Raw genomic sequence first — 20180 nt, 5'->3', positions numbered from 1 at the left:
TTGATTACAAAGTCTTCACACTGCAATGGGCTTTTGGTGTGAGTTCCACAAAGAAGGAAAATGCGAGAGAGAGAGAGAGAGAGAGAGAGAGAGAGAGAGATTCCTTCCGCTCCTAGCCAGAACCTGGGTGGCACCCTGACCTGCTAAGACCTGCCTTGCTTTTCTCCAGGAATGTCAAAAATCCCTGCCCTGGGCAGGGCCAAGACTGAGGTATCCCCCAGATCCTGATCAACCTTAACATGGAATGGATTGCACGCTGGGCCTCGTGACCAAGCCCAGCCCAAGAGGGGGTAGAGAAATGCCTTTTTGGCAGCGGAGGAGAAAACCCAGCTGCTGGCATCGGAGGCAGGTCTGCCAGTGGTGGGTGGGTCCTCAGGAGGAGGAGGAGGAGGAGGAGGCTGTTCTGTGTCAAGTCAGCATTTCCCAGTGACCCTTTGAGCCCAGATCTAAGCTCCCAGTCCTCCCTAGGGAAGGACAGGCTGTTTTTCCTTCTGGAGAATCAGCAGAAGGGAACTTCCACCAGTCAGCATGAAGCTTTTGGGCACCTCCTGCGTCTTTCTTCTTGGGGTTATGATGCTCCCCAAAGCAGGTAGGTCTCGTGCCCCACCTCCCTTTGGAAGGGAGAAGTCTTGAGAGTTGTTGTGGGAGGAGGGAGACTCATCCCACAGGACCCTCAGATTAAACCTCTCTCCCTTCACCCAGAGAGAGAGGAGCCTCTGCAGGAGAAGGCAGGACTCCTGCCTCCCCCCTACACACACACACACACACACACACACACACACACACACACACACACACACACCTTTTGCCACTCCAGGGCAAGGAGGGAGAGGACTGCTGGGAAGACTCATCATCTGAAAGACCTGGGAGGGACCTTGAGCCAGGCTCCTTAAGGGAAGTTGCTGTCTTTGTTGCTGCCGATAGGACAGGTGCCCCAGATCAAGGGTGGAGGGAGAAGGGGGCAGAGGAGGGGGGGCAGAAGGGGCTGCCAAGAGATCCCATTCAGTCTCTCTGGAGGAGCAAGCCACATCTGTGGCTTTTCCCTCCCAAATGTTTTCCATGGTTTGCAAGAGAGGAACTGTGGTGCTGCCTGTGCCGAAGGGACTGGAAACGGGGGCTGGCTACCAGAAGGGAGAATTCACTGTGGAAACTTTCCATGGAATGAAGGAAAGATGAAAGGCACAGAATCGAGCTTGGACAAACATCTTGAGCAGCCCCTTCAATGCCCCTGAGGAACAAGGCACCAGATTGGTTACTGTCCAAATCCAGATGCCAATGCAGAGAAGGAAACACCTGCTGTGGCTCTTAAAGCAGCCCAACAGTTTCGCCATTATCCGCTTCAACATACTGGTTTGGTCGAATGGCGAAGCTCTCAGGCAAAATATTGGGAAACTGAGTTCAAGTCCCACCCGAAGCACGAAAGCCAGTTAGGGGCCTTTGGGCCGGGCCCTCCCTCTCAGTCTGCCGCACCCAAGGGATCCCACTCAGAACAAAGCAGGCCCTGTCCTGGCAGGGAAGATACCAGGAAGGGGAAAAAAAAACCTGTTTGCCATGTATGGGGATTATTTGCCTGTCCTTTCTTTTGCTTCAGTGTGACTAAACAAATATTGTGTCAGTCGTTTGAGGTTTTGCCAAAGTAAGAAGTGTGATCCTGTGGAGGCGAGCTCCATTTTTCCACCTCGATCCTTCGGTGTCAAGAAAGTGGGGCCCTGACCAAAGGGGAAGTTGAGACTTTCATAGAGGTTAAGGATTACAAAGTGCAGACCAGTGGTGAAATACAGCCAGTTCTATCCGGTTCAGGTGAACCAGTAGCGCTGGCGATGGGAGGCTCTACCCACACACCCAGATATCATCACATCCCATTTTTGATGCTCTGTGCATGTGCAGAGATGTTGGTCATGAGCGAAGCGACTGCGCACGCACCCTCTCATTTGTGAACCGGTAGCAAAGATAAATGGATTTCACTCCTGGTGCAAATTCCAGGAATCTGGCTGGCTGGCTTCTTTGTGGGAAACTGGGTGGGTCTTCGTCCATTTACCTAGGATCGTGTCAAAGGGCCCTTTCAGTAGGACAGCTGAGCTAGGGGCTTCCCCCTCTCCGCTTCCTGTGTACTGTGTGCCAAACTCCCGCTTTGGCAAAAAAAGGTGGCCTAAGAAGTAAGTAGAACAGAGCAGGGTGGGACAGCTGTGCTGTGCGATTTAGGTTAGCTAGAAAATAGGATTTCCTACTGTCTAGTGAATATAAATTGCACGGCACAGCTGATTGTCGCAAATACCGGTTCAGTTGAACTAGTAGCATTTCGTTACAACCGGTTTGCCCGAACTGGTAGCTTTTATTACTATTGGTAGGATTTCACCCCTGAGTGGGTGTCTGATGGGATACAAACTGATAGGTCTGGAAATAGATTCCTCCTGCTGGTAATCTTAACCAAATCCTGGGCGACAGTAGAGAACTGCCACCTCCCACATTCCTTTCATGTGTGTCAAAACCAATACCTGGAATATTATTTCGGTTCCAGGATGGAGGTGAATATGACTGAAAGGTTGCAAGGAGCAGAGAGCCAATGCCTGGAAATATTTCTCAGAAATGACCAACTGCGACCCCTGGACATAAGTCAGGTTTTTAGACTGATGATAAGAGTTATTGTTCCATGTGTCTGTTTCCCACCTAGGAGCCCAAGCCTCCTGCTCGAGTCATTGTGGGGACTTCCTAGCTGCCTGTTCATGCCATGCAACCTGTGAGAACCTGGGAAGTTGCTGTCCTGATTATTGGAACTTCTGCGTGAAGATCTCACCCTCCTCTGGCACCCTGCTTGGCGGGAAAGATTTCACTCTCCTAAATGTGACTTTTGAGACAGGCGTCCCCGTGACATGCAGGTGAGGCCAGGAAAAGCATTTCGCAGTGGGACGTCATGGGGGAAAAGTTCAGAACTTTACTTGTGCAAAAGCCACCTAGTTTTCTTATCCTTATCCTAAAAAGTTCCTTCAGCGATTCTAAGCCGGAACTGATGTCATTAATTAGAAGATACCATATTTTTCAGAATATAAGATGCACCTTTTTCCCCAAAAAAAGAGGTTGAAAATCTGGTTGCGTCTTATACTCCAAATGTAGCCCTGCCCAGCTTCTCAAACGGATATTTCAGAGGCTGAAAAAAAAATCAGAAATGGAGCTTCAGAAAAAAAGCCCCGAACAGAGCTTCAGAAGCTTTTTTTCTGAAGCTCTGTTTTGGAGGCTTTCAGAGGCAGAAAAAAAAGCAAAAAAAAGCAAGGCACAGAGCTCACAACCAAGGAACCTGTTGCTAAAATTCACCTCTGGGAACAGCTGATTGGGGGTATTCAGGGAGGCCAATCCACCTGCCAATCAGCTATTTTCTTCTTTTCCTCCCCAAAAACTAAGGCGCGTCTTATACTCCGGTGCACTCTGAAAAATACGGTTATTACTGTATTTTTTGGACTATAAGATGGACCTGACTATAAGACACACCTAAATTTAGAAGAGGAAATCAACAAAAAAAAGTTTTTGGCCTCCACGTGCCCCATTTTTGGGCCTTTTCCAGCCTTTATCAAGCCCATTTTCAAGGCTTTTTTCTCCAAATTTTCTAGGCCTTTTTTGGCTCATTTTAAAGGCTTTTTGGTCCATTTTTGAGGCTTTTTTCTGCCTGTTTTCTTTTTTCCGCCCCGAAAATGAGCCAGAAAAGCCTTGAAAATGGGCCAAAAAAGCCTCAAAAATGGGCCAAAAAAGCATAGAAAACAGGCAGAAAAAAGCCTTGAAAATGGGCTGAAAATAGGCTGGAAAAGGCCAATAAAAGGCCTGAAAAAACAGGGCGTGCTGAGGCCAAAAAATGGCTGGCGGGTGAGCAGAGCTTTGGCAATATTCAGTCTATAAGACGCACTGACATTTTCAACCCCTTTTGGGAAGAAGTTCTTGCAACTACCAGTTCGGCGAACCAGATGTAAAATTAACATCCAGTTCGCCCAAACAGGTCTGAACCAGCTGAATCCCACCCCTGCGGAGCACCCCATAATTCCAAGAGCCAGGCTATTCCTCAGCAGGATATCTATCACTGGAGGCTTTTAAGAAGAGACTGGAAAGTCACTTGTCTGAAATGGTATAGGATTGTGATGGTGAACCTATAGTATGGGTGCCATAGGTGGCATGCAGCTCTCTCTCTGCTGGCATACAAGCCATTGCCCCAGTTCAGCTCCACTGGCCAGCTGGTCTTCAGGTCTCTGTTATGTATGCGGGGGGTGGTGGTGCATGTGCAGGAGGTGTGCAAATTGTATTGTGGGGGTTCGGGTGTGCACTTACGCATGCGAGCAGGGGGCTGGACTAGTAGACCTCCAAGGTCCCTTCCAGCTCTATTCGGATTCTGATTCAAGGCTGGGAAATTACTCCTCACTTCAAGTCTGTTCCTCTTTTGGGTAAAATTTCCATTTGCTAGTTCTCTCTTCCCTCTCAATATTAACATCTTGGATGGCCTTTCTTGACCTCTTGTGGGGATCTCCCGAGATCAAGGCCAAGCCAGATCCAAAGTCCTCCTGGCGGTTGACACCTCTGAGTCGCTGCATTCGGATCCAGCTGCAGCTTCTGCCAGGTCTTCTGATCCTCAGGGCTTGGGAGGTTTTGTTTTTTGTTTTTGATGTTTTTCTTGCTTTAATTGAACCATTGTACTCAGGTATGTAAGCTATTCAGTATCGGTTGTGATTGGATCAGCAGATAAGCCTAATAAAACAATAAATGGTAACAGCTGCCAGCCCCCTCACTACCCACCCCCGCCTTGCTCCTTCCCAGGCTAGGCCCCTCCACCAAGGAACAACACCAAGTGCCAAACTGTAGGAAGAGCAACCCAGTCTGGCCTGTCTCCTTCCCAGAGGAAGGGCTGTGTCAGGTTCCAAGTAACACCCCTAATGAAATCAAACTCCAAGGCTTGCAATTCCTCAAAGCTAACTTTTATTAGAGATGTCATATTGGCACATCTAGGAAAACCTGAATCTGAGAGCTTCTGGGTTTTCTTCACCCAAAAGAAAGTTCAAGACCTTGCCCACTTCTCCCACATGTCCAGCCCTGCTCCTATCAGTTCCTTCACGTACAGAAGACAACCTCCACTTTTTTCTCAGCCCAGCTGTCGAACACATGGCCTTGAACTCTTCTGCAAAGTTTTATTATGGCTAATTCTACTTAACTCATGCAATCCCCCCTCCCAACTTCCCACGGTAGGATTGTGGCAGGCCTGGATCCTGAAGGCACCAAGGTAATATGGCTTCCAGGCCTGACAGTAACCTCCTCCTAACCACCACCACCCCCTCAAACAATCCTCCCTGGGAACCTGGCTGAAAGTGCTGGCTAGGGAAGGAGCCAAATCCCTGTAAAACAGCCAGGGGGATGCCGTGGTCCAGGGAGATGCTGCGGCTGATGGGATTGAAATCTTCAGAGCGGTTGGGCCGCTCCCCAGCCGGGGGTCATCCCAAAAGCAGGACACAGAATGGGCCTTTTAAATCATCCTAGGCACGGACGATTTAGCCAGGTGGGACCTGAACCCCTGAGTGGAGAGGTTGTCCCCGCAGACATTTCTCCCAAAGGAGCCCCAGACGAAACATGGGGCAGATCACACCCTCCTGTTGGACTCCTCCCTGGAAGGGCCCAAACTCCAAGAGGTTAAATCCCAGATCTCAATAGGAGATAAGAAATAATGTTTGGAAACTAACCAAAGAGAGAAGCAGCCTGGAATTAAGGGGAAACTTCCTAACAGTGAGGACAATGAACCTGTGGAACAGCTTGCCACCAGAAATCTTGGGCACTCCATCATTGGAGGTTTTTAAGAAGAGACTAGGTTCTCCCACTTGAGCAGGGGGATGGACTAGAAGACCTCAAAGGTCCCTTCCAGCTCTATTCTAGTCTGAGAATATATTCCGCTTCTATTCTCCTTCACCAAGAAGCCACAAATTGGCTGAAGGAGGGGTGGGGGGAGACCCTTCAGAAGTCACTGAGTGCCACCGACTAGCCGTGCTTCAGCTCCTCTGGGAAACGGCTGCCAGAGACCCTTTCAGTACATTTGGGGATGAACCTCTGAATGAGACCACAGTGGCAGGGGTGATATTCAACTTACCTGTGCTACCAGATTGCAAATGTGAGCCCTCATGTGCGATACCTCTGCGCATGCGCAGAGCATCAAAAATGGGATGTGATGACATCTGGGTGGGTGGGCGGAGCCTCCCACAGCCACTGCTACCGGTTCGCCCAAACTGGATAGAACCGGCTGAATACCACCACTGCACGGTGGCCTTTCTGACTGAACCAGGCAGGAAGAGCTAAATGCAAGGCTGCTACATCAACTGCATCAAGGTTGACGTATCAGCCTTCCATCTTTCCCAGGTCGGTAAAATTAGGACCCAGATTGTTGTGGGCAATGATGCTGATTCTCTAAACCGCTTAGAGAGGGCTCTAAAAGCACTGTGAAGCGGTATATAAGTCTAAAGGCTATTGCTATCTTGCAAATCTAAAACTGTGATCTTGCTTCCCTCTGCTGTGGGATTGGGCTCAGGAGAAGGCCGCAGTCCTTATCCAGGCTGACCCTGGCATGGTTGAAACTTAGGCTGTCAGATAGCAAAAACCCATGATGGCCAAAGCCGTAGAAATGCTCCCTCTCCCAAAGACAGGCAGAGCGGGAGGGCTCCAGACGTGGTGGGGATGGAGGGGCGGTTTGGAGAAAAGGGGCTTCTCTCTCTTATGGCACTCCAGGGAACATTCTGGGACAAGCCAAACCTGCCAGAGGGGTCCACCTGGGACCAAGAGGCTGCTGGGGCAAAACTTCAAAATACAAGGAAGAGCAGCTTTTCAATTGAGTCCTGAGGAAAAGTGCTGGAGAGAATTCAAGACTGAGGGTGTTTCAAAAATACCACAAGGCAGGAATTCTCAAACTTTGCGATGCCATGACCAACAAAAATAAGAAATGAACTTGATGTGACACCCCTTTGCATGAACACTCTCAATTACTAGATGCCCTACCAAAAATCCTAGCTAGTGCATTTGTGCTGAACCCTCCAAAAAAGGAAGAAAAGACAGGAAGGAAATAAAGCCCCACAGACTAAACTCTTGTGCAGCGCCCACCAGTGGTAGCCACCTCCAGCCAAAACCAGTCCCGGAAATTTCCTCCTTCTACTGGGTAGCTGGGAAGAAGGGATGTATTGGCAGAATCCAAAACTGGAGGCCACATCCTTCCCCAACCACCATGGAGATGGCCTTGAGGGCCCTAGGCAGCCTTCTCCGTGCTTTTGTTTTGTTGCAAAAACAAGACTTCCCGAGCTCTTGACCTCAAGGAACAGAAATTACAACATGGAAAGTTTTTGTGTCAGAAGAGCTGGATAAGAAATCAACACAGCTGCCCAGCGGTGCTGGTGGGACCATAAAATAGATGATGATGGTGATGGTGATGGTGATGATGGGAAGGAGGAGGAGGAGGAGGAGGAGGAGGAGGTGGTTGTAGGCTTATCTTTTCAGAGGTTTTACCAGTATATAAGGAACAAAAAGGTAAAGGCCAGTGTGTAGTGGAGTTTAATGTATGGCTAAAGGAGTGGTGTAAAAGGGAAGACTTTGGTTTTATTAGTCATGATGTCTGCAACTGGTCCAATGAAAAACTGTACAAAAAAGATGGATTGCATCCATCAAAAAAAGGACCGAGTTACTTAGCAATACATTCACAGATTTTCTGGATAAACATTTAAAGTGAACAGTGGGGACAGAGAATTAATTGATACAGAAAATTTCTGTCCCTAGCAATCCAAAATTAATAGGGTTATCAGTGCATGTAACATAGATGTCTGTGTGGGTAAGATTATCAGCCCTGCTATCAAGCAAAACCAAGCATTTAATAGTGAGTGCCATACCATATGCACTAGTCAAACAGGTTGCAAGAAAGTAGGGGCAGTCAGGCACATCACAGGTTATGTAGACAGTAAACACAAGGTCAATCAAAATGGACTCAAATGTCTATACACCAATGCACAGAGTATGAGGAATAAACAAGGTGATTTAGAAATTCAAGTAAATGAGGACAGATATGATATTGTTGCCATTACGAAAACTTGATGGGATGAAACCATGTCAGCCTCCTCTCTTCAATCTCCAACTATTGTTTAAGTGTTTTTATTACTTAGTAGAGTGCTTAGCTGTTTTATTACCTTGTTAAGTGTTTATGATCTTTTTCAATGTTTTATTGCTACTTTGCTGTCATGCATGATTAATGGGGTTGGGGCTCTTTAAGAGTGTCGGCTGTCATTTGAGAAGAGGAAGGACTCATAGATTCAAATTGTCAGACTTGCGAAGCCAGCAATGGACTCTGCATACCAGACCGAAAGATAACACCAGAAGAAGAACCCCACGTGACTCATAAGGGGAAAGGCATTGGCCTAGATCTGTCTGACCTTTGAAGGGAGGAGGGATGAATGAGGAGAAATGTATCTGTAAGCCACACCTAGCTTTTCTTCTATTGCAATCAGAAGTGCTCAGTAAAAGTACCTTTCTCTATAATCAAATGGAGTCAGGGTTTTCCTTTCTTGAGCATTGATCGGAGGCAATCTGACATTAAGCTAGAACTCACACTATGTCAGCCAACCAGGAACCTACTGAGGGGGCTGATAAAAAATATATACTGAGCAAGAATCCAACCCTTGAAAGCAAAGTGGGGGAGGAGGAAGGCATGACTGCAGCATTGCTCCTTTCACAGTATGAAGAGACTTCCTCCACGTGGCTGGAGAAATTACAGATAGAGGAGAGGCAAGAAGAGGCCAAATGGTTGATGGGTGTTAGCCGATTTCCAGAGCCGGGGGAGCTTCCATCTGGAGTTACAAGACGAAAGAAAAAGGAGAAACTCTCCGACTGGCAGCATGAGCAGAGAATTAAAGACGAGCTTCAAATTGCTGAGGCAGTAAGACTGTATCGAAATGCAATTGAGAGGCAAGAGGCTCATGAGAAGTATGAATTCCCTGTCCAGATTTCCTGGGGGGGGGAGAAGAAGAAGGAGCAGCATTGGGAGCCACCGGAGGGGCGGCCGATAGCGGAGAGGTTCTGGAGGAACGAGAGCAAGAAGTACGTTCCCCTGGGGCTGCAGATTCCGATGGAGACCAGAGGCCCCCTGCTGGGCAAATGTTGCCACGCAGAAGGAAAAAACCAAAATTTCCCCCAATACCCAGGAAATTTGATGGCGACCCTAAGGAACTGGCGCTATTATTTCTGGCCTTGGTAAACAATCACATGGAGGATTGGGGTGAGGACTACTGGTCAGAGGCAGCTCAAGCGAGGAGCGTGACCCAGGTCTTGGGTGGAAGGGCAGCCACCTGGTTTGTGTTCCTGCATAATGAGGACTCCCCGCTCCTGAAAAAATATAACCATTTCATGGCTGCCTTAAGAATAAGATTTGAGGACCCTCTGGTGGAGCAGAAGGCCAAGATTCGGATGAGATCCATCAGACAGGGGAGGAGACCAGTGGCCGACTATACCCAAGAGTTTCGTGATTTGGTGCCCCTCATGAGGGGGTGGTCAGAAGTGGCTCTTTTGGACATATATAAGGATGGCCTAAACGGGGATCTATACGCGCTGTGCAGGGCACGAGCTTCTCCTATGACCCTGTATGACTGGTTTACCCTGGCAGCAGAGAAGGAGATCGAGTTCGCCAAGGATTGAAACCGGAGCGAGCGCACCTGGAAGCAGAACCCAACCCAATTCCAAAAAGGTCCCCCAAGGGCTCCTGCTGCATCAGAAGGCAGGAGGCAGAAATCCACTGCATGCTTCAGATGTGGTAAGGAAGACCACAGAGCTGCCGACTGCCAACTCAAGTTGGCACCTAAGACGACCCCTGGTGGCAGAAAAGGAGCAGTAATACCAGCATTCAAGACGCGAGAGGCCGCAAAAAGGGGAGCGGATGTCATCAAGAGTGCTCCTCCCATCCAGGAAGAGCTGGGGACTCCGACCACTTCTGAGAACAGCGAGTCTACTTCCGAATCCGATGAAGATCTTCTGGTGAGTTGGAAAGGGGGCCACCTGATGATCCCAATTAAATTGCATGTCCCATCCTTGGGAGCACAGGGGGAAATGCTAGCCCTCAGGATGTACCAGGTGTGTCATCAGCCCCAAGGTGGTGGAGAGGATGGAACTAAAATTAAAAACCTTGAGTAGGCCCATCGCCTTTTGCCAGTTAGATGGGTCAGTGGCGGGGAGAGGCCCCACCCATTTTATAACGGAACCAATAGAGATTATCATAGGAGATCATTGAGAGACCCCGAACTTTATCGTGACACCGGGAATGGACCAACCAGTTTTGCTGGGACTGTCTTGGCTCTGGAAGTGGAACCCACGAATAAACTGGAAGATGGGGGTTCTGCGCTTCCGCTTCAAGTTGCAGAACGCGGGGAAAAGAGTTGCCAAAGTAGAAAAGCCTGCATCGACCAAATTATTGGGGTCTGTGACGGAGTGACTAGAGAGCAAGGAAAAGATTCCTAAAGAGTACTGGGACCAGTACTGGGAGTACATTTTGTTGCCTCCTCTTTGGAAAAAAAAATGGTTTAGTTATATATATAAAGAAGGATATATCAGCAAAATTAATTGAGGTGGATAAGCAAGGAAGATACATTGCTATTGAACTTTTGTTGGAGGGAAAGAAGACATTATTAATAGGAGTTTATGCTCCGAATCAACAACAAGAAATTTTTTTCAAGTTTTTACATAAAAGAATAGTATTTTGGGATTATAAATCATATATATTAATGGGTGATTGGAATGGTGTGTTGGATACTCAAAAAGACAAAAAAAGTTTAAGGAAGATATCAAGCCAGGCGAAATTACCAAAGGCTTTTTTTGAAATGATGGAGGACTTGGAATTAAGAGATATTTGGAGAGAACATAATACAGAAGAGAGGGATTTTACCTACTTTTCTGACAGGCACCAATCATTTTCGAGGATTGATTTTATTTTGATTACTAATGATTTGTATTCTAGAGTGAAGAAGACTAAGATTTGTTCAAGAACTCTATCTGATCATAGTCCGGTTTGATGGATTGAATTTGATTGGGAAAAGGAGGCTAGGAGATCATGGAGGTTGAATGAGAATTTGTTTAAATATGAACAAAATGTAAATGAATGTAAAAAGCAAATGAAAGAATTTTTTATTATGAATATGAAAAAAGAGACATCTATAGAGATGATTTGGGATGCCAGCAAGGCTTATATAAGAGGAAATCTTATACAAATGAATATTAAATACAAAAATAAATTGCAGAAAAAGAAAAAGGAATTGGAAGAGGAAATTAAAAAGAAAGAACAATTATTAATAAATAGCCCAGGAAATAGTAAAATAAAAGAATCAATAAATATATTAAGAGGTCAGTTTAATATGTTGATGGCAGATCAAGTAGCAATTAATTTACAATATGTAAAACATAATACGTTTAATAATGCCAATAAGCCAGGAAGATGGCTTGCCTATTTAATAAGGAAAAAACAGAAATCACGAACGATTGATAAAATAGAATATAGGGTAAGGAAGTTTATCAAAAGAACTTGATTAAAAAAGCATTTTTAGAGTATTATAGTAAGTTATATACTAGGGATATGATTGATGATACAGAGATAGAAAGATATTTACAACAACAAAATATTTGTGAGCTTAGAGAAAATCAAAGAGAAGAACTGAATCAATTAATTACTTCAGAGGAAATTTTGTTAGCAATTAAGCAACTTAAAATCGGTAAAGCACCAGGTACAGATGGTTTAACAGCTGTTTATTATAAAAATTTACAAAATGAGATGGTTGAACCACTTAAAGAGTTATTTAATAAAATTCAAATGGGAGGAGATGTTCCCCCTTCATGGAGGACAGCCTTTATTTCGTTAATACCGAAGGAAGATCGAGATGGTATTAAAGCAGAGAATTATAGGCCTATATCATGACATGACAAAATGACAAAATTAGTAGACCAGAGGAATGCTGTCGATATAATTTACTTGGACTTCAGTAAAGCATTTGATAAAGTAGACCATAACCTACTACTAGATAAAGTAGAAAAATGTGGGTTAGACAGCAGCACCACCAGATGGATTCGTAACTGGCTGACCAACCGCACTCAACGTGTAGTCCTCAACGGAACTACATCCACATGGAGGGAAGTATGCAGTGGAGTACCCCAAGGCTCTGTTTTAGGCCCAATACTCTTCAACATCTTCATCAATGACTTGGACGAGGGGATAATGGGGAACTCATCAAATTTGCAGATGACACCAAGCTGGCAGGAATAGCCAACACTCCAGAAGATAGGCTCAAATTACAGAAAGATCTTGACAAACTTGAACATTGGGCGCTATCTAACAAAATGAAATTCAACAGTGAAAAAAGTAAGATTCTACATTTAGGCAAAAAAACCAAAATGCACCAGTACCGTATATGTGGTACCTTGCTCAATAGTAGTACCTGTGAGAGGGATCTTGGAGTCCTAGTGGATAACCATTTAGATATGAGCCAGCAGTGTGCAGCAGCTGCTAAAAAAGCCAACACAGTTCTGGGCTGCATAAACAGAGGGATAAAATCAAGATCACGTGAAGTGTTAGTGCCACTTTATAATGCCTTGGTAAGGCCACACTTGGAATATTGCATCCAGTTTTGGTCTCCACGATGTAAAAAAGATGTTGAGACTCTAGAAAGAGTGCAGAGAAGAGCAACAAAGATGATTAGAGGACTGGAGGCTAAAACATATGAAGAACGGTTGCAGGAACTGGGTATGTCTAGTTTAATAAAAAGAAGGACTAGGGGAGACATGATAGCTGTGTTCCAATATCTCAGGGGTTGCCACAAAGAAGAGGGAGTCGGGCTGTTCTCCAAAGCACCTGAGGGTAGAACAAGAAGCAATGGGTGGAAACTGATCAAAGAAAGAAGCAACTTAGAACTAAGGACAAATTTCCTGACAGTTAGAACAATTAATAAGTGGAACGACTTGCCTGCAGAAGTTGTGAATGCTCCAACACTGGAAATTTTTAAGAAAATGTTGGATAACCATCTGACTGAGATGGTGTAGGGTTCCTGCCTAGGCAGGGGGTTGGACTAGAAGGCCTCCAAGGTCCCTTCCAACTCTGTTGTTATGTTATGTTATGTTATGTTATGTTATGTTATGTTATGTTATGTTATCACTTTTAAATACTGATTACAAGATATTTACCAAGATACTTGCTAATAGATTAATGCCAGTGATGAATCAAATAATTCATAATGATCAGTCAGGATTTATTAAGGGTAGGCAGATGAGATATAATGTGAGGCAAATCGTAAATTTATTTGAATATTTGGAATGAAACAACCAAGTCTCAGCGGCATTCCTTTTTTTGGATGCTGAAAAAGCTTTTGATAGATTGGATTGGCAGTTTTTGTTTAAAGTAATAGAAAAAATGCAATTTGGGGATTATTTTATCCATGCAATTAAAGCAATATATCAGAAGAAAACAGCACAAATAATAGTAAATGGTGGGTTAACAGAAACTTTTAAAATTGGGAAAGGGATGAGACAGGGATGTCCCCTGTCCCCATTACTTTTTATTTTAACTTTAGAAATTCTTCTGAATAAAATACGTGGTTCCGATCGAATAAAGGGAATTAGAGTTAAACATCAAGATTACAGATTAAGAGCTTTTGCAGATGACTTGGTTGTTACTGTATCTCAACCAATATACTCAGCTACTGGTTTAAAAGATATAATTGGTCAGTATGGCAAAGTATCTGGATTTAAGGTGAATCAGCAAAAGACAAAGATGATAACTAAAAATATGAATATACAACAAAAAGAAGAGTTAGAAAGAACTACAGGTTTTGAAATTGTTAAAAAGGTTAAATATTTAGGAATATATATTACAGCTTCAAATGTTAAATTATACAAAAATAATTATGAGGTATTGTGGCAGAAGGTATGGAAAGAAATGGAGAGTTGGAAGAAGTTACAACTATCTTTCTTGGGAAGAATAGCAGCTATAAAAATGAATGTTTTGCCCAGGTTTTTATTTTTGTTTCAAATGATACCGGTGCTTAAGAATGATATTAAATTACAGGAATGGCAAAAGGGGATTAATAAATTTGTATGGATGGGCAAAAAACCAAGAATAAAATTAAAAATAATGCAGGATACAAGGGAAAGGGGGGGTCTTAAAATGCCTAACTTAAAATTGTATTATGAAGCAGTTGTCTTATCATTAATTACTGATTGGATTAATTTAACTGAGGAAAGAATTTGGGTGAGGAATGTTAAATTTACACAAGCGCAAAATATGAGAGAAAATTTTTATAAGATGTTTTATAGATGGCATTTAGACCCCAAAAAATTGTCATGTATGTATCCTAATGTACAGACTAAATGCTGGAGATGTGATTGTGAAGATGCTACTTATTATCATATATGGTGGACTTGCAAAAAAGTTAAAGCATTTTGGATTAAAGTATGGTGGATCATGCAGAATATTTTGAAAAAGAAGATTAAGTTTACCCCGCAGTTCTTTTTACTAGGAATAATTATGGACTACACAGCCATAGAGACTAAATTGATTCTGAATTTAATAACAGCCGCAAGACTTTTGATTGCTCAATATTGGAAGAAAGAAGAATTACCTACAATTGAAGAATGGACTCTTAAAGTATCAAATCTGGCAGAAATGGCAAAAATCTCTGCTTACTTGAAAGACTATACACAAGAAAAATATATTTTAGAATGGAAAATGTGGATTGATTATATTCAAAATAAGTATCAGATAAAAAAATATCAAATAGCATATGAGTAAATTTAGGAAATAATTTGTATTAGATATATTTTTGAAGGAGAGGGGGTCTTAAAATGCCTAATTTAAAATTGTATTATGAAGCAGTTGTTTTATCATTAATTACTGATTGGTTTAATTTAACAGAGGACAGTATTATGAATATAGAAGGTTATGGTTTGTTATATGGGTGGCATGCCTATTTATTATATGATAAGAAAGTTGATAAAATATTTAAAAATAATATAATTAGAAATGCATTATTGAGGGTTTGGAGGAAATATCAATATAAATTAGATGGAATGATTCCAATATGGGCAATCCGAGACACATGATAAAAAATATAAATATATATCAAAAGATGGAGGTAGTTACCTATAAAGAACTCCTTTGTATGGAAAAGGGGGAATTACAATTAAAATCCAGAGAAAAGAAGGGGGAAGAAGGGAAAAATTATACATGGTTTCAATATGGACAATTACAAGCTAGATGGAAATTAGATCAAAAAATAGGTGTTAAGCAAACTGAGGATAATTTGTTAAAACAAATGAGAGATCAAGGTCAACAGCATATTAAGAGGTTGTATAATATATTAATAGAAATAGACTCAGAGACTGAATTGGTTAAGGATTGTATGATTAAGTGGGCACAAAATTTTCAGCGACCAGTAATGTTGGAAACTTGGGAAAGAATTTGGGTGAGGAATGTTAAATTTACACAAGTGCAAAATATGAGAGAAAATTTTTATAAGATGTTTTATAGATGGCATTTAGACCCCAAAAAGTTGTCATGTATGTATCCTAATGTACAGGCTAAATGCTGGAGATGTGATTGTGAAGATGCTACTTATTATCATATATGGTGGACTTGCAAAAAAGTTAAAGCATTTTGGATTAAAGTATGGTGGATCATGCAGAATATTTTGAAAAAGAAGATTAAGTTTACCCCGCAGTTCTTTTTACTAGGAATAATTATGGATTGTACAGCTATAGAGACTAAATTGATTCTGAATTTAATAACAGCCGCATAAGACTTTTGATTGCTCAATATTGGAAGAAAGAAGAATTACCTACAATTGAAGAATGGACTTAAAGTATCAAATCTGGCAGAAATGGCAAAAATCTCTGCTTACTTGAAAGACTATACACAAGAAAATATATTTTAGAATGGAAAATGTGGATTGATTATATTCAAAAAGTATCAGATAAAAAATATCAAATAGCATATGAGTAAATTTAGGAATAATTTGTATTAGATATATTTTTGAAGGAGAGAATTGAGAGTGTGAATAAGCTGGAGAGACTAGAGATTATAATTTAGGAATTATTTTAGATTATGATTTTTTGATACCTGCATTTTGTTCTGGGAAGTCGGGTGGGGGTGGGGAAGGGAATTGGGGTTGAGGTTAGTGATGGAGTGATGGTTAATGTACAGGATTATTGAAGATGTATAAATATAATTAATGTAGGGTCGGTCTGACCAGTTGCCATTTTAGAACGGTGGGGAGGGAAAAGAGAGAGTAGGAGGTAGGAAAGAGGAGAAGAGGAAGGAAGAGGTAGAAGAGGAGAAGAGTGTAGGGTGGAGGAGGAGAGGAGGTAGATAAGAGAAGGAGAGGAAGGTTTGGAAAGTAAAAGAAGGTAGAAGAGGAAGAAGGTTAAAAGGGGTGACAAGCCGACTAATTGTATATAACTGTACATTGGATGAATTATTTGATAAGATTGTAAAATAAAACTTTTTATAAAAAAAAAAAAAACAAAAAATATCTAAATCTTATTTTGAACCAAGCTCAGTCCTTGAGACATGATCTATTTTAAAGAACTACTGTTAGATAGCAGAATGCTCATTATCTATTTACGATGGAAGATTGATGTATTATGAGATTTCCAGCAGCAAATCTTGATTTCATAGGTGAACATGGCCATTTTAGACATCTTGGTTTGAGGACATAATGTTAGGCATGTGGTGGCATTTTGGTTCTGAGGCCAAGATGATTTAGCTGACTCTTGGTTAGCTAGAACATCTAACAAGGAGGCTTTTTGTTTCATCACTGGTGGATTTCTGATTTCCATCTGCAGCAATAACATAGATCCAGAATAATGGCGCCATAAACGCGGCGGCAGTGACAAATTGTAAGGTATTACGTTGGCTTTATCTGACCACTGTCTCATTCCTCAGGACGGATGATTCTACTTTATGTCATCTTAGCGGTCAGCAACAGGAGGATATTATTGTACCAACTATTGAAGGATTGATTTGGACCTCTTTCTGTTTCCTGGATCATCTACTAGATTTATTTCAACTATTGTGGGTTTGACATTTCAGCCCCTTTCTCCGTCTGTGATGAGGACAGGACAAGTGGCTAAGTCATCCTAGAACTGTTTAACATCTATGCTGCTTGGGATGTACACTTTCTGCTGTCTTGAACTTGACATTCTCATGAGATATTCTAACATTATAACTGCGGGTTCCTAGCAGGAATGGCCTGTTATCGATACCTATAAGGGTTTTGGGACCCAGAGAGGTGGCATGCTCAAGAAGAATGTATGGTTTTAAATAGATTTTAAAAAGGGTTTTGGGAGGACAAGACGGGTGGGGGAGAACCTGGGAGGATCCAGCCCCGCAGTTCGCTGGCATTACTACATCTGGTCTGAAGGCAGGGGAGGGGTTTGTTCCAGGACTAGAGGGTGGTTCAATCTGTACGGTAAGTGGGAGAGGCAGATATGGAGGGGGCCAGAGTTTGAGCACGTGTGATGTTAAAAGCGATCATTGCTTTAGTATGCCTGGGCGGCCATGATCCTCAGAGCCTGATCTTGATGTTATGTAATGCCCGTCCGTGGAAAGTGATCTGTGATCTTATTCAGGGGAGTCCGGACCTTATGGGCACACGGAGACCTGTTGGGGCCAGTGCCTTGATTTGCCAGGTTTCCGAGCATTCCATCAGCCGAGGCCCATAGGGTGGAGGGTGGTGTCATTAAAGAAGATGAGCTGGGCCACTGTTCCTCAGATTGCTGTGAATTTTTTTATGTGAGGTAAAATAGGAATCAGTTGGGCTTGTTGATCACGCACTGGCTCCTTGCTGCGTGACCACAGCCCTGCCCGAGCTGTGGAGTTATTTGCACTGTGTTGAGACCCCAAACTTATGTGGGGATTTCAACTGCCATCAGCTGCTTATCATCGACTGCAGCTCGAGTTCCAGGCCATGAGGCCTTGACGATAGAGTAAATGATGGCCCCACGCACATGGGGAGGCACGCTGGACCTGATTTATATCTCTGGTCAGTGGTTAAATGATCTGATACTAGACGATTTAGTAACAGAACCAATGTCATGGTCTGATCATTTTCTCCTTCGCCTAGACTTCCAACCGCCACCACCGCAGGGAGACGGAGCCTATGGTTCCCCCAGGCGCCTGATGGACCCTGAGAGGTTCCTGACGGAGCTTGGGCCATTCCTGAGGATCTGGCCCACGACTGAGGAACTAGTTGCGGCCTGGGAACAGGCCGTGCTGGGCCTGGACCGCGGCCTCTGTTTCTGACCCGCGCAGAGATCTCGACCGCCCTTGGTTCTCCGAGGCTGAGAGAGATGAAATGGAGAAGATGCCTAGAGATACTTGGAGTCCAGCTGTTGATCGACACTAGTTAGGTCCTATTCTAGGACCTACCTAGTGGCAATGAGGAGGCGGGCCCCTATGCCACCCTCATTGCGCCGGCAGATAACCGCCGCCCCCTGTGGTGACCCGCCTCCTTCATCAGGAGGTGCGGATGACCCTTGCAGGGACGCCGAGGAGTTTAGTGGTTATCTATAACAAAATCGCTCAGCGGGATGGTCTGGACCAAATTGGGATGATCCAAGCGAGAGAGGCACGCCTTGTTGAGCCTGTTTGGGATGGGTTTGACCCTGTGGCTCCCGAGGACGTGACAGGTTGTTGGGAGGCTCACCACTACATGTTTATTGGATCCGTGTCCTTCCTGGCTGGTGCTGGCTACTCAGGAGGTGACACGAGGCTGGCTCCAGAGGATTATAAATGCTTCTTTGTTGGAAGGGTTTTCCTGCCTTGAAAGAGGCGGTGGTGAGACCCTCCTTAAGAAGCCCTCTTGACCCAGCTATTTTGGGAAACTATCGTCTCCAACCTTCGCTTTGTTGCAAGGTTGTAGAGAGTGCGCCAGCTACCTGGAAGAATCCGTCTATCTAGACCTGCTCCAGTCCGCTTCCGACCCGGTTACAGCACGGAGACAGCTTTGGTCGCATTGGTGGATGATCTCTGAGGGCCAGGACAGGGGTTATTCCTCTGCCCTGGTCCTATTAGACCTCTCAGCGGCTTTTGATACCATCGACCATGGTATCTGCTGCGGCTGGGGATTGGGAGTGGGAGGCACCGCATCGGTGGTTCTCCTCCTATCTCTCGACCGTCGCAGACGGTGTTGACAGGGGGCAGAGGTCGAGGGCCCTCACTTGTGGGTGCCAGGGGGATTCTCTCGCCTTCTGTTCAACATCTACATGAAGCCGCTGGGTGAGATCATCAGTGGCTTTGGGGTGAAGTACCATCAGTACGCTGATGACACTCAGCTGTACTTCTCCACCCCAGGTCACCCCAATGAAGTTGTCGTTGTCCCGTGTTGGAAGCCGACGGGTCTGGATGGGGAGAAACAGGCTCAAGCTCAATCCTCCAAGACGGAGTGGCTGTGGATGCCGACCCGATTCAGTCAGCTGCAGCCGCAGCTGACTGTTGGAGGCAGTTATTGGCCCCAAAGGATAGGGTGCAACTTAGGTGTCCTCCTGGATGAGCGGGCTTGAAGACCATTTGACGGCCGCCTCCAGGGGGCCTTCCACCAGGTCCGCCTGGTTCGCAGTTGCGCCTTCCTTGATCGGGATGCCTTGTGCACAGTCACTCATGCACTTACCTCTCGCTGGATTATTGTAATGCTCTCACATGGGCTCCCCTAAGGTGCACCAAGGCTTCAGCTAGTCCAGAATGCAGCTGCGTGATAGAGGGAGGTCTCACTCCATGTAACACCTCCTGCAGACTGCACTGGCTGCCTGTCGCTGGTGCACTTTAAGGTTTTGGTTATGACCTTTAAAGCGCCCATGGCTTAGGGCCTGGGTACTTACGGGACCGCCTACTGTTACCATATGCCTCCCACCGACCCGCACGCCTCACAGAGAGGGACTTCTCAGGGTGCCGCCCGCCAACAATGTCGCTGGCGGCCCCAGGAAGGTCCTTCTGTGGGGCTCCACACTCTGGAACGAACTTCCCCGGTTTACGCCAAATACCTGACCTTCGAGACCTTTCGCCATGACTGAAGACATCTTTTATTCAAGGGGACTGGCTTAAATTTTATGGATTGTATAGTTTTATTATTAATTTTAAACGGGGTTTTAATTTCTATATATTTTAAAATTTT

The 20180-nt window shown here is 44.4% G+C and overlaps 1 protein-coding gene across 4 annotated transcripts in view; it reads left to right on the top strand.

Annotated features, from left to right (window-relative positions):
• The first annotated feature begins 355 nt into the window (after positions 1–355).
• Positions 356–20180, top strand: part of SUSD2 (sushi domain containing 2) — an 84029-nt gene continuing 64204 nt past the window's right edge. For 2 of the 4 annotated variants that reach the window (XM_058179308.1, XM_058179305.1), the window contains exons 1-2: positions 356–589; positions 2672–2876. In XM_058179308.1, coding sequence (XP_058035291.1) covers positions 529–589; positions 2672–2876 — 266 coding nt within the window. In that variant the 5' untranslated portion in view covers positions 356–528. The remainder of the gene's footprint in view (positions 590–2671; positions 2877–20180) is intronic. The other 2 variants (XM_058179306.1, XM_058179307.1) reach the window with 1 other exon arrangement.

This window comes from Ahaetulla prasina, chromosome 4 (genome assembly GCF_028640845.1).
Source record: "Ahaetulla prasina isolate Xishuangbanna chromosome 4, ASM2864084v1, whole genome shotgun sequence".
NCBI lineage: Eukaryota > Metazoa > Chordata > Lepidosauria > Squamata > Colubridae > Ahaetulla > Ahaetulla prasina.
Note: the sequence above shows the minus strand (reverse complement) of the source record. Positions and strands in the feature narration are given on the sequence as shown.